The following is a 15,498-nucleotide window of genomic DNA, read 5'->3' as shown; positions in this document are numbered from 1 at the left end:
AATGTTTTAGGGAAGAACACAACATAATAATGGAGAGATATTGAAAGGACCTTAAACGGATGGAAGAATAAGTCTAGTTGTGTCACCTAATGAGATGGACTGCTTTGCAAACAACCTAGGTATGAAATGTACAATATAAAATAGTTGTATTTCTACAAAGGAAGAAATGTAATGCTTATTGAACCCCTATATAAAAGGTGGTGTAAAGTCAATACAATGTATTGTTTAATTAGAACGCTTCTAGCAAAAGATTTTAAATTATGAAGTCTATTCAATCATCTATACCTAGTAGCATATATATAGGATATTTGTAAGAAAATGAAACTTCCAATTTTGTCTTTTTAGGACAACACTGAAGGTGTTCTTTGATCAATTGTATTCTACATAGTTGTTTGTGGTGATTTAAACATTTATTTTACCAAAGACTATTTACATATAAAAATAAATTAATTAAAACTAAGAATATAGTTTTAACTATTATATTTATTAATTAAAGTATTTATATTAATTTATTGAGTTTTTAAAAAATTTAATATTCAAAATAATTTTAAAATGTCTAATCAAAAAATTTCCAACTTACAAGAAAAATAATAACTTCATATCCAAAAATGTTTTATAAAATGAATTAATAATTATTTTTTTAGGAGGGAGAAAACAATAAATGGACGAAAAGATCGTCGATTCCAATGTCATTTGAACTGTCTGTCGTCTAGTCTCCATGACTTGACTTCATAGTGGGACATGGCATGATGACTTCATAGTCTCTCTAACGCGTTCTAATGACAGATTCCATTACTTTTCTTCGATGTCCAAGAATTTATTTGACCAAAGAACTGGAGACATGCTTCAACTCATTCCTCATTATTTATTGAGTTATTGAGTTATAGAGGAACTCTAAGTCACAGAAAAGAAGCAACTGGTGCTTGTAGCGTCTATTCAAGATGTTTTGGGCAGCTCTACACATTCTTGTTCTGCTCTTGCACGTTAATGGTGCTTGGTGTTGTTCTGGGCATGAAAGAGATTTCCTTTTGCATTTCAAGGCATCTGTCCTCGATCCCTCCAATCAAGTGTTCAAATCATGGCATGGTTTCAACTGTTGTGAGTGGAATGGAATCCAATGCCATCCTTGCACACACCATGTCATTCGCCTCGATCTCCACAGTTCCGGGAATGCTTATCTGGATAATACAAATGGGGATGTTCTTTCCCCATTGTTCAATCTCCAACACTTGGAGCACCTCGATCTAAGCTCGAATTGGTTCTATGGAGTTCGCATCCCTCCTGGATTGGACAGACTCAAAAGATTGCGCTACTTGGACTTATCAAGGAATAATGTCATTGGAGATATTCTCAGGAAGCTGGGGAACATGTCTACTTTGCAATACTTGGACTTATCATGGACTGGGTTTAGTGGAGATATTCCCAGGGAGCTTGGGAACATGTCTACTTTGCGACACTTGGACTTATCATATACTAGCTTCAGTGGAGATATTCCCATGGAGCTGGGGAACATCTCTACTTTGAACTACTTGGATCTCTCTGGCGACGGTGGCTCCGGTGACTTCTGTCCATTGTTAAGAATGGTGGACATGCGCACGTGGACGGGAAACATGAAAGATTTGAAGGATCTTAACCTTCGCTCGGTGAATATGTCAAGAGTGGAGAGCAGTGACCTGGACAATGTTCTCTCCACCATGTATTCTCTCACCAGTCTTGAAATGTCCGGCTGTGACCTTTCTGGAAAAATTCCGCCTTCCCTTGCCACCCTTACCAATCTCACCCACCTCCAACTCGATCAAAATGATTTCAACGGCAGCATCCCTTCCGCCCTTCTGAGCCTTCCAAGACTGCAACTAGCGGACTTGTCCGATAACAGAGATCTGAGAGGGAACATGTCGAGCATTCTGCCTCAACACTCTGCTTACCTTCACACCCTCCATCTTTCACTCACATGGGTGGGAGGAAGCATTCCGGATTCTGTTGCCAACATTTCCTCCTTAATTGTCTTGGATCTCGACGACTGCCATGTGGAGAGTATTCCAACTACTTTGGGAAATCTCACAGCGCTTAAAAGATTGTCTGTCGCTGGTAACTTGTTGAGAGGGCACATCCCAACATTTTGGGATACTTCTCTTCCCTTGGGAAGACACTTTCCTTTGGCCTTTCTTGATCTTTCCTATAACCAGTTGGACGGTCCCATTCCCTCAATGCTCTTCACTGCATTTCCTAATCTCCAGTATGTTGACTTGGGCAACAATCAATTGACGGGTAAAATCCCCGCTTCCGTTGGCCAACTAACTTCAGTTGAAGAGCTTGATCTAAGTAACAACAAACTAGAAGGTGCCATCCCTCTCAACATGTCTAGTCTTTCAAAACTTAAGTACCTTTCCTTGCAGTCGAACCGGTTCAGTGGGGAATTTTCAGAGTTTCACCTTGATAATCTCAGCAAACTTGTCGGTGTAGACATTTCCCTTAATCTTTTGACGGTTAAGTTCAGCCCAACATGGATTCCGAAGTTCTCTTTGGAATGGCTGGGATTAAGTTCATGTAACATGGAAGGCAAGGTTCCAACGTTCCTAATTACTCAATATGCGATTGGGGAGGTGGATTTGTCCAACTGCAGTCTTGCAGGAAATATTCCCGAGTGGATATGGGGTCTCAATTCTCTTCGGTACCTCAATCTTTCTCATAATTACTTTGCAGGAGTTCTACCTCATTCTTTGATGGCACTTAGTGAATTGCATGGCAACAGTTTACGAGGTCAGCCTCCGGCGGTTCTTTCTAGCTCCCTCTGGCTCTTGGACGTGTCAGACAATCAACTCAGTGGATCCATTGCAGCAGAAATTGGTGAGTCTGGTAATCTTGTTTATCGGTCTCTCTCTGGGAACCATCTCAGTGGCAGCGTTCCTCCTTTTATATGCCACATACAGATTGTGGATCTCTCAAATAACATCCCTGTTTGTTTCAAAAACAGCTCTTCTATTCAGATGCTAAACTTAGAGAACAATTTGTTGGAGGGCAAGTTGCCACAACAGCTTGGAGACATGCTCTACCTTCAAACGTTAAAATTGGGTAGAAATCGGCTAAATTCGTTTCTCCCATCCTCTCTTGCAAACTGTAAGCAGTTGGAGATACTTGATTTGAATAACAACAGAATGAAAGGGATCATTCCAAATTGGATAGGGAAACTTTCAAATCTCAAGATTTTGATCCTGAGATCAAATAGATTTGGAGGCAGAATACCTTCAGAAATTACAACATTACCACTTCTTCAAATCTTGGATCTTTCGTCCAACAAATTTTCAGGAATAATTCCAGCTACCATTTCAAGTTTGCAGGCCATGAGAAACTGCGAAACAGTGACTACTGCAATATTTAATGTCTCTGATATGTATGTAGACAGAGTAACAATCATTAACAAAGCACAGCAGATGGAGTTTGTAAGATCATTGGCACTGGTTAAATGTATTGATTTATCAAACAACAACTTGGGAGGTGGAATTCCTTCAAACATGGGATTGCTAGAAGGTTTAATTATTCTAAATGTTTTAAGAAACGATATTGCCGGTGAAATCTCAAAGAGTTTGGGGGAAATGGTAAACCTGGAGTCTCTTGATCTGTCACATAACCAGCTGTCTGGACATATTCCTTTGGAGCTGCAATCGCTCACATTCTTGGCATACTTGGACTTGTCCCAAAATAATCTTTCAGGAAAGATACCACAAGAGGGCCAATTCTACACATTTGAATCATCATCCTTTTCAAACAATTCAAACCTGTGCGGCCTCCAACTCAATACAACCTGTTGCGGTCTTCACCAAAATCAGTCCTGTCCTTCGCCAAAGAGAAATGTTGATAAGATGGATGAAGAAGAGGAGGATGATATATGGTGGGGAGTTGGCCTGGGATTGAGCTTTGCAGTTGGGTTTTCTATTCTCATTGGAGTCTTGTGTCTCACCACAACCTGGAGCAGAAAATGCTTTCAAACAATGGACAGCATTATCTTTTATCTTTTCGAGAGATTCAGAAAATAGTTTTTTTTTTTTGGGTCTTCCATAGATATGGTAGAAGTATGTAAGCTAATCTGTAAGCTCTCTTTTCCATTAGATTTTAGCGACAATAGTCTATGATATAATGTTGACCTACTCAATTTATTTATATTTCAAGCATATGCTGTTTTTAATATATAAATTTTAGTTTTATTTAGACATCATCATGTCTGTCTGAAATAAATAAACCATTCATTTCTGTTCTTCAATGTGATTGATTAATCAATTATTTATTTTCATGTTTAAGAGAATTATGTTATATTTATTTTATTATGTTTGTGTTACTTTTGTTTTCAATGATGGACACGGAAGATGGTTATTGTAGTTGTTTTCCAATTAAAAAGCAGCCAAAACAAGGGGACTGGCCATAACAGACTGGTGAACCACCAACCAAAATTACCCCCTACCATTTATTTGAAAAGGTATTAGTCTCACATTTATATATTACAAAACAAATAAAATGGCACATTAGTTGCTATTAGAGATGATTATTGTCTCTATTTCAAAGAAGTATATACATTGCTTATACTTAATTCCAATTTAAAAAATAGTTTATAGAAAATAACAATACTTTTTAATTATCTTTAAAATATTATTTTTATTAAAGATAATAAAGTGTATAACAAATTAATATTTTCCCTTTGTATTGGGTAACCACTAAAAGCTTTCTTCTTGTGTTCTTTCCTTCACAATCCCTTGAAGCAACTTTTAATAATATATATAGTGGCTTGCCTCTTTCACCAAATTAAATAAATTGATATTTTTAATAATTATTTTATATTATAAATATAAACTAATGTTTGATAAAAAAATTAAGTAAGATAATAAATCTATGCAATATAATTAATATAATGTTATATAAAATAATAGGATGAGATATCTATTTCTTCTTTAATAGTGTATTTTTAAAATATTAGTATAATTTGGAACAATACTTAAATTTTATAAATACTTTAAAATGTTATTAAAAAGTTTAATTAGTAAAAGGTAATAAATTATTATAAAATTATCATATTTATTTTATCATATAAAAATACTTATGTTTATTCTTTTACAATATTATATAATATAAAATTTATATATAATATGGAATTTTTTTAAAACTAAAATTATATTTATTGACTTCATAAAACATAAAATTCCTACCTATTTTGAAAATTGTTCTTTAATTGAGATGTTAAAATCAAAGAATAGTTGTTTGGAGGGCACGTTGATAGAGCATTATGCAAACATGCCTTCATTTCAGACATTAAAGTTTGATGGAAATGGACTAAATTTGTATGTCCCCACCTCACTTCCAAAGTTTAAGAAATTGGAATTATTAGTTTTCAATAGCAATAAAATGAGAGAGATCATTCCAAAATTGATAGGGAAACTTTCAAATCTAAAGATTGCAATCTTGAGATCAAATAGATTTGAAGGAAAAATACCTTCACAAGTCACAATGTTGCCACTTCTTTAAATCTTGGATCTTTTGCCCAATAAATTTTTAGGAATCATGCCAACTACTTGTAATGACCCTTTTTTGGTCATTCATTTTTTCCTTTTATTGTATCCTTTTTGTTGTATGTACTTTTCCTAATCATGCAAATAAATACTTGCACCATTGATTGCCTTGTCTCTTCGGATGGCTTTTCGTTAATGGTTTAGATTTCATATTGCCTTGACGTGAATTGTAGTAACTTATTGACGTGTGCCTATTCTTTCCATTTGATTATTTTTTATTTGTTCATTGCTACCTTTGCGTTATTGAATCAGTCACCAAGTGTTTTCATTCTGGTTCAATACAACTCAGGCCTCTTGTACTTTGTTTATGGGCATAGCTATGGTTTGCTATGTATTCCTATTTTTGATGTCTTTGAGCCTTCGTACTGTCTTCCAACATCGCTCAATCATTAGATGCTCCTTAACAATTTTTGTGTTCTCCAATGATTGTTTCCCTAGTCCTTTCTTCTAATCTGATGATTTTTGTTAAAATATGGGATTAACTAGTTATATCTTGAGGTGAGGATGAATTAACAAGTTGGAAGAGGCATACCCCTATTCATGGATTAGAGATGTAAGAAATTGATTAGATATGCATCCTAACATAAATAGTTCTATATTGGTTATCCATTAATTGCAATTATCGACCAGTTCACATCAATTTCTATTATTGCACATATTGATCTCTTGGTGATGGTCAATAAGAAGAAAATTCATTGATTCGCTTATGTTCAGGTCATTCGATGTGTATTATAACTCCTCAAATATAATTGTTATCTCCTTTACTAAAATGATTTTGGCCCTTTTCAAATTGGTTTATATTCATATCATAGGTTGATTTATAATCTTATTGTTGTTATCATTATAAGAATAATAATAATTATTATTGTTATGATAATGTTTCGCTTTGTATAATAGATCAATGAAAAATTATTTTGGATATGTATTTATACTATTCATAAGAAAATTATTATTTATTTCATAGGATATTATTATTTTACTTTTCTATTTATTATTAAATTCTATTATAGAAAGGAGAACATTATAGTCATTAGATTGTAATCACATAGAATATTTGAATTTATTTATAATAAACTACAAGTTAATTATAATGATTATAATTATTATATTTTGATACTTAATATAATTATATTTAATATTTAGGTTATATTTTCAATCACACTTAATAAAAAATAAATGGTAACATTATATTTGCTTATATTATACTAATTAATATTTATATCTTTCAAAATATAATAATTTGGGTAATAATATTCTTTAAGATAATATTATTAGTTATTTTAACATCATCAATATAATTATAATTTTATTTATTTATGATAATATCACAAAATATTTATATTATAATATATAATAATAATAATAATAATAATAATATATCAACTATATTATTAGATTATAATACTTATTAATATAGTGCATTGATATATTAAATTAGATTATTATTATTATAACATGATATGATATTATCATATAATTAGAATGTAATAGCACTTTATAAAAATATTATTATTTTAATATCATTATTAATATTACTTTATATAAAACAGTTATTTATTATTTAATTATATACTAATATGGGGACATCACACTACCATTTCAACTTTATAGGGCATGAATAACCAAACAGTAACAATTGGAGTCTTTAAATCTCAAGTTTTTAGTGATGGTATGATATTAGTAGATCAAGTGACAGTCATTTTCAAAGCATGGGAGAGATGGAGTTTGTAAGGTCATTGACACTATTAAATCAATTGATTTATCAAACAATAATTTAATAGGTAACATTCATCAAAATATTTGATTGCTTGAGGATTTGATTATTCTTAATATTTCAAGAATCCATATCAAGGGTGTTATCCCAAAGAGTTTGGGGAAATGGTAAAGCTAGATTCTCTTGATCTCTCACATATCAAGCTAGCTAGAAATATCCCTTCAAAGTTACAATTATTTACAATCTCAAGAGTTATCTAAATATGACCTACAATTATGTATGTAAGGCAATTTGTAATCTCTCCCTTCCATTAGATTTTAGTGATGTTAATGATGACATACATAAAAATATTGAGGTCAATCTATTTCTAGTTATGCATGCATAGATCAGTAGAATGGGGAAATTGAAGCAATCCCACCTCATATGAATGAAGGGGGAAGACTGAGATCCACCCCTTTTGAGTAGATAAGATTAATATAAGAGTTTAGGGGAAACGGTAAAGTTGGAGTCTCTTGATCTATCACATAACCAGCTATTTGGAAATATCCCTCTGGAGCTGCAATCATTCACATTCTTGGGACACTTTGACTTGTCAAAAAATAATCTTTTAGGAAAGATACCACAAGAGGGCCAATTCTACACATTTGAGACATCATCCTTTTCAAACAATTTAGACCTGTATGGCCTCCAACTCAATACAACCTGTTGCGGCCTTCACCAAAATTTGTCTTGGCCTTTGCCAAAGATAAATGTTGATATGATGGATGAAGAAGAGGAGGATGATATATAGTGGGGAGTTGGACTGGGATTGAGCTTTGTAGTTGGATTTTCTATTGTGATCAGAGTCTTGTGTCTCACCACAACCTAGAGCAGAATATGCTTTCAAACCATGGACAACATTATCTTTTATCTTTTTGAGATATTTTCGTCTTCCATAGATCTGGTAGAAGAATGCAAGCTAGTCTATAAGCTCTCTTTTCCCTCTAATTTTAGCAACAATAGTTTCATTATGATATAATTGTTGAGAGTTGTGTCTCAACCTTGCAAGTTCTTTTTCCAAAAAACTCTAGAAAATTGTAGTCAAAAAACTCTAGAAATCTTTAGAAAATTATAGAATTTGTTTGTAGTAGTTTTCCACATGTCTATGAGTTGGAAAAAGGTATATGAATTAATTTTTTATGTAATTATTTAATATTGGGGAAAATAAATTAAATTTCCAATATTAAATGTGGGGTCAGTGGGTTAAGTAGCACATGGTTTATGTAATACCACTTGGTGGTTTTGTGGGACTTGCTACTATATAAGCAACCACAAGGGTAGTTGTTAGTGTGACAAGGAGAAGACAAAAGGCAAGAGTTGAGTGGGAAAAGGCTTGATAGGTTAGCCAAGGGAGCATTAGTGAAGGTTGGAAGCATGGCATGGGATGTGTGGATTCATGCTTGTTCACATGGATTGCTCAGTTGCGGCTATGGCTTTGAAGGCTTCCATAGTTGTATTGCAGTGGTGTTTTTTCTAAATAATACATGGTGATGGATGCTTTTGGTTGCTGGGTTTTTCCCTTGATGAAGGTTTCCCAAGGGATATCTTGTGTCACATTTTTGTGGGTATGTTTTCTATTCTCTTGCATGTGGATTTTAATTCCATATTTATTTCAAATGTATTATGGGTTATGTGGAAATGGTTATATTCCTTGTTGCTGAGTTTCCTTACAATAATTTTGACCTACATGAATATATTCAGGTCAATGTATTTATATTTCAAGCATATGCTATTTTTAATAAATATATTTAAGTTTTATTTAGACATCATCATGTCTATCTTCAAATTTTTTTTTTTTTTAAAGCTATTGATTTTGTTCTTCAATGTGATTGATTAACCAATTACTTATTCACATTTTTACAAGAATTATGTTATATTTATTATTTATAATGTTTGTGTTACTTTTGCTTTCAACGAGGGACATGGAAGAGGATTATTGTAGTTGTTATTAAAGCTTGATTGAAAAGTCATTAGTCTCACATTTACATATCACAAAACAACTAAAATAGTATGTTAGTTGACATTGAAGATGATTATTGTCTCTACTACAAGAGGGGTATACATTGATTATACTTAATTCTAATTTTAAAAATAGTTTATAGAAAATAACAATATTTTTTTAATTATCTTTAAAAGAATTTTTATTGAAGAAAATAAATTGTGTAATAAATTGACATTTTTTATAATTGTTTTAGATTATAAATATAGGCTAATGTTCAATTAAAAAATTAAGTAACAATGATAAATCTATTCAATATAACAAATATAATGTTACATCAAATAATAGGATGAGGATATCTATTTCTTCTTTTAATTGTGTATTTTAAAATATTAGTGTAATTTCAAAAAGTATTTAAATTCTAAAAATATTTTAAAATGTTATTAAAAAGTTTAACTAGTAAAAGGAAATTAATTCTTATAAAATTATCATATTTATTTTATCATATAAAAATACTTATGTTTATTCTTTTACAATATAATATAATATATAATTTATATATAATATGGAAAATTTTATAATAAAAAAAATTATATTTATTGAATTCATAAAATATAAAACTCCCAGCTATTTTAAAAATTGATTTTCAATTGAGATGTTAAACTCTAAGAATAATTATTTAGAAAGCAAGTTGATAGAGCATTATGAAAATATGTCTTCTCTTTAGACATTAAAGTTTGATGGAAATGGACTAAACTCATATATCCCTACCACTCTTCCAAATTTTAAGAAATTGGAGATATTAGATTTGAATAACAATAAAATGAGAGAGATCATTCAAAAATTGATAGGAAAACTTTTAGATCTAAAGATTTTGATCTTCAGATCAAATAGATTTGAAGGTAAAATGCCTTCACAAGTTACAACATTGTCACTTCTTTTGCCTAACTTTTTTTTTTTAGTAATCATGCCAGCTACATTTCAACTTTATAGGGCATCAATGACCAAGTAGTAACAATTACAGTCTTAAAATCTCAAATTTTTAGTGATAGTCTAATATTGGTAGATCAAGTGACAATCATTTTCAAAGCATGGGAGAGATGGAGTTTGTAAGGTCATTGGCACTAGTTAAATCAATTGATTTATCAGACAATAATTTAATAGGAAACATTCCTCAAAACATTGGATTGCTAGAGGATTTGATTATTATTAATATTTTAAGAATCCATATCAGGGGTGTTATCCAAAAGATTTTGGGGGAAACATTAAAGCTAGAGTCACTTGATCTCTCACACAAAAAACTAGCTAGAAATGTCCCTTCAAAGCTACAATTATTTACAGTCTTGAGTTATCTAAATGTGGCCTATAATTTTGTATGTGAGCTAATTTGTAAGCTCTCCCTTTCATTAGATTTTAGTGATATTAATGATGACATACATAAAAATATCAAGTTCAATCTATTTTTAATTATGCAAGCATAGATATATACTATGGGAAAATAGAAGCAATCTCACCTCATAGGAATGAAGAGGGAAGACTGAGATCCACCCCTTTTGATTAGATAAGATTAATATAAGAGGAAGTATCAATCTTGGATCTATGGTAAAAGATGAATGAATGACTCAAATTCATTTCCCTCTTACCCCAACATTAATAGGACTTAATAAAGGAGAATTGATAAAACAAAGTTGAAATGAAAAGTATGGAAAGAGAAAGGGGAATTCGATATCTTTTAGAGTAAAAACTTGAAAATCTATTGTAGGATTATGTCAAAGGCTTCTATAACCCAAGATCTATGTTGAAACCTATGAGACGAGCCTAAACTAGAAATCTTTCGAAGATCTATCAAGGGTGAACTGGATCTTCAAGAGAAAAATAGAATCTCTAGGGGTGCAATTCACCCCTAATGAAATTGTGCAACACTAATTCTAATTTTACACATCTGCGGAAAGCTTAAAAGGGTATCTAGATACATAACTAGTTCGTCAATTCAATATCTAAAACCTTTGTGAATGTATGTGCTTGAAATTGATCTTTGTAGATCTTGAGAGATGAGAGATAGAAGGTGTTGGTGTGTTTTTCCAAAGTAAGTTTTTCATTTTAACTTAGGGATTTTGTATTCATGTTATAATGCACATGGTTGTCCTTCTATTGAATAAACCCCAATTGTTAGGATTTTAGGTAGAAACCATAGATTAAATTTAGAAAATCCCCTAAGCCTTTCTTTTTCCACTTTACCTTTTTGTTTCACTTAAGGAAGGGGTTTTCATCATGGTTATGTGTTCTAATGCCTAGGTGTTATCTTTTTAAGTTGTGAGCCTACAACCTTTCCCTTTTAATATGTATGTGACATAAAACACTTAACCAAAGGTTTTTTCTTCATGGAGGGGGTCCATGTGTGCATACCCTAGGCATTGATATCTTTGTCACTCGAGGTCATCTTTTAATAAAATGGTGAAACTTTTGTTTTAATTTTTTTTTTTTGTGTTGAGCACGTAAAATGGTGGGATCTCATATCTACAACAAATGTCTCTTCTCCAATCTTTCCTTTTATTTTAGAGACAATGCATGATGATGACACATAGAGATGACGAGATCGGATACTTCTTTTTTTTAGCCAATAGTTGAGATATATCAACAACCATTTCTATCTCACTATGTGTCTTTCCCCAAATGGAATTATAAAGGGATGTTGACACACATCCAAAGATGGGCCCGTATGCTTGAAAATATGAAGATACAAATCAGTAGCTCACATTAACCCACATCCTCTAGCAACTGCTTATAGTGATGAAGTAGGATGTTGACATGGGGATTTAGAACTCAAGCATGAGATCTTTAGTGAGACTAGTTCCAACAAATATTAATTACTTTTTGATTGGTCCATGTGTAAACCCATTTATTCTATAAAGCCTGTTTACATGCAGGCAACTTCTATAAATTCCAAGTCTTATTTTTCAGTAAGGAGTCTATTTTGTCTACCATTCTAGACTCCCACTAAAGCTTAGTATGCACCTGCACAACTTCATCATAAAATTTAGATTCACTGGCATCTATTACTAAAATAGAGTTCAAAGAGGGAGAAAAACTTTTTGGAGGTCAACTTAGTCTTGTTGACCTTCTAACATTTACTAGTGTGTGTGGTATTTGTTATTATGGTTGTTGCATATCATGAGGAATTGTTGGAACATCATCTTTTGGAGAATCATCTAGCACTACATAATCATCTTCTTTCTTCTCATGTTGCTGCAATAGATCTTTGTACAACACTATCTCATTGAATATGACATCCTTGCTTCTTACAATTTTATGATTTTCAAAATCTGAAAGCCTATAACCAAATTCATCAATGTCATAGCCAACAAATACACATTTTTTTCACTTAGCTTCTAGCTTGGTTCTATTTTCAAAATCTATATGAGCAAATGCTGCATGACCAAAGGTTTTGAGAAAAGAATAAATCACCTTCTTACCAGTCCATGCTTCCTCTAAAGTACCATAGCCCAAAGGAGCAAAGGGGCCTCTATTAATCAAATATAGAATAGTATTGATAGCCTCCACCCACATATTTAAGGGATACCCAACATATAACGTCATGCTCCTTGTACGCTCCATTATAGTCTTGTTTATGCATGCAACCACTCCATTTTCTTGTGGAGTCCTTGAAATGATTTTTCGTCTACAAATACCATTAGTAGAGCAATAATATTCAAATTCATGAATGCAATGATCACCACCATTATTAGATCTGAGACATTTTAATTTATTACTAGTCTTATTTTCAACCAAGCATTTCCATATCTTAAAAGTTTGAAATACATCAAATTTTTGTCCAAGGAAATAAATCCATACTTTTCTAGTTACCTCATCAATAAATGTAACACAATAATGAGATACACCAAGGGAAGATAGTTAAGTTGGTCCTCATACATCTGTATGCACAAGCTTTACTCTCTCATGTGTTTCTTTTCCTTCCCAGTCTTCACAAAACTCACTCTCTTTTATTTTCCATATACGCAACTTTTACAGAAATCCATATTAACACATTTTAGACCTGGTAAAACTTTCTTTGAATGAAGTGATTTCATACATTTCTCACTCATGTGCCCAAGTCTGTTGTGCCACAATGTTATATCAAAATCTACAACAACTATTTGTTCTCCCTACTCAATGACATCAACCATTCCAAAACATTCATTTTTCTCTAAAACAATCAAAGTAGAAGGAACAATATGACTTTTACAAAGATATAAGGTGCCTACTTTCACATCTTTTGCTACTACAAGAGAAACTTTTTAAACCTTCCAATATTTATCATTAAAATTAACTATATAACCCTCATCATCAAGTTTCCCTACTGAAAATAAATTCCTACTCAACCTTGGAACATGTCTTACCTCATGTAGTAGCTAATGATTCCCATTTTGCATGTCATGCCCTGAAATTTATGAGACAAAATGCAACCAATTTTTTTTTTTTATAAAGTTAATTTAGGGATCCTTAAAAGGATCTACACATTATAAATTTGATTAGTATTAACAGAGGATTGGAATAAGCAACAATTGTGAAAGTATAAGTTATAGAGGAAATTTGATCTATAGTAAGTTAATGGAACATATTAATTGAACACTTACCTACACATTTAATACCAACCCATAAATTATTACTAAACTTAATTATAACTTCCAACTTCCTTGTTAACTAAAATCTAAATCTTTAATGCATTTTCTCGTTGTTCTACTTTATATGTTGAATGCCTAGATAGCCATTGAACCTAGGTACTAACCATTTGAACTTCAACATTCCAACTTAAGCCTATCAATTAATTTGCTAAATAATTTTTTATTTAATGTTACATGCTAGCTACAATAATTAAATAAATCTGTTTATTCAACTCATTAACTATTTACTTTCTACCCACACATGTAACACTAACTATCCTAGATCACCTAACTTAATATTATTCATCCCACCCATCCACAACTTCTCTTTGCAACCCATTTCCTAACTCTGCCTACTAACTTACACCCTTGTACCTTTCTACCAATGGAAAATTAACCAAGTGGAGGGGTGAGGCAAGAAGCTATGTGGTACTCTAATTTTCGAATTGGCTTGAAAATGACTAATTTAGAGGGTCTCTTAAGTCCCCTAGGCCAACTTATGATTGTATTCAGACTCCCAACCTATACTACTACCATGTGGGTAACTTATTTTCACCAGAATAACACTTGGGAACCACTTTTAGTCACTCTAATGTTCCTATCAAATTTAATTTGAATATCATCATGAAGGCGACTCATCCTACCACTCTTCAAGGTAGGGTTAACTTAATTTCATAATGGGATTAAATTTAGATTAAGTGACTTCATGCCCAAAATCCTACCTGACATGCCATTTACACATACACAACACAGGTGTCAAATGACACACACCCATTAAATACTTACACATCATGATGACATGTCACTAATAACCATGATCTTTAAACTTATAACACCCATGCACAATCACAATACGAAAGAAACACAATACAATGAGGTTTTGAATCTTCCAAAGATTCACCTTGGCTTTACCATGTTCACATAGGTTTGAACCTTGTTTCCCCGAATAATTTCCATGGCTCAACTTTCCTGCACACTCAACTTAAACATCAGTAGCCCAATAAAATAGTAAAAAAAATACATACAAATAAGTGTAGAATAATCCAATGTCTCATAATTCACGTTAACATATACATTTAACTTCATCTAATCATTTCCATTATAAATGCTATAAAAAGAAGCATTGCAATGTCATATTCATTTAACTTTCATCTAAATACATATATAGTTAACTTTCATTTGATTCATATACAAAACATTGCAATATCAACATATGGGTATCAACATTTATCTTTCTTACCATAACAAAATTACTGTTTTAAGTACTATCATCATTCTTATAATCATTAAACGATCAAAACATATGAAATGGATTTTAGTATATATGTCTAAAGTGAAAATCACTGATATGTAGACTTGTTAACTAGTATCCTTTCAATCAAGTTAGACATATTGACATTCCTAGCAATATCCCTTTATCACATTATGAGGGGTTTGTGAGTAAGTTTCTAGGGTTAATTCCTCAAACTGTTAGAATATTCCCATAATTATGTCTTTAGAGTTTAAAACCAATTTTTGAACATAAACATATGTCATGTTGTCATTATAACCTACATTCATTGTTGTCCTCACTAGAGTGAAAGTTAATTT

General features: G+C 31.9%; 1 protein-coding gene across 1 annotated transcript; it reads left to right on the top strand.

Annotated features, from left to right (window-relative positions):
- The first annotated feature begins 860 nt into the window (after window positions 1-860).
- Window positions 861-4,210, top strand: LOC149560011 (receptor-like protein EIX2). The gene has a single exon (XM_089824410.1). The coding sequence runs from the start codon at window positions 942-944 to the stop codon at window positions 4,032-4,034; it is 3,093 nt and encodes a 1,030-aa protein (XP_089680536.1). The 5' UTR covers window positions 861-941; the 3' UTR covers window positions 4,035-4,210.
- The last annotated feature ends 11,288 nt before the right edge of the window (window positions 4,211-15,498 follow it).

This window comes from Cupressus sempervirens, chromosome 4 (assembly GCF_028749045.1).
Source record: "Cupressus sempervirens isolate cs-2001-9-10 chromosome 4, ASM2874904v1, whole genome shotgun sequence".
NCBI classification, from domain to species: domain Eukaryota; kingdom Viridiplantae; phylum Streptophyta; class Pinopsida; order Cupressales; family Cupressaceae; genus Cupressus; species Cupressus sempervirens.
Note: the sequence above shows the minus strand (reverse complement) of the source record. Positions and strands in the feature narration are given on the sequence as shown.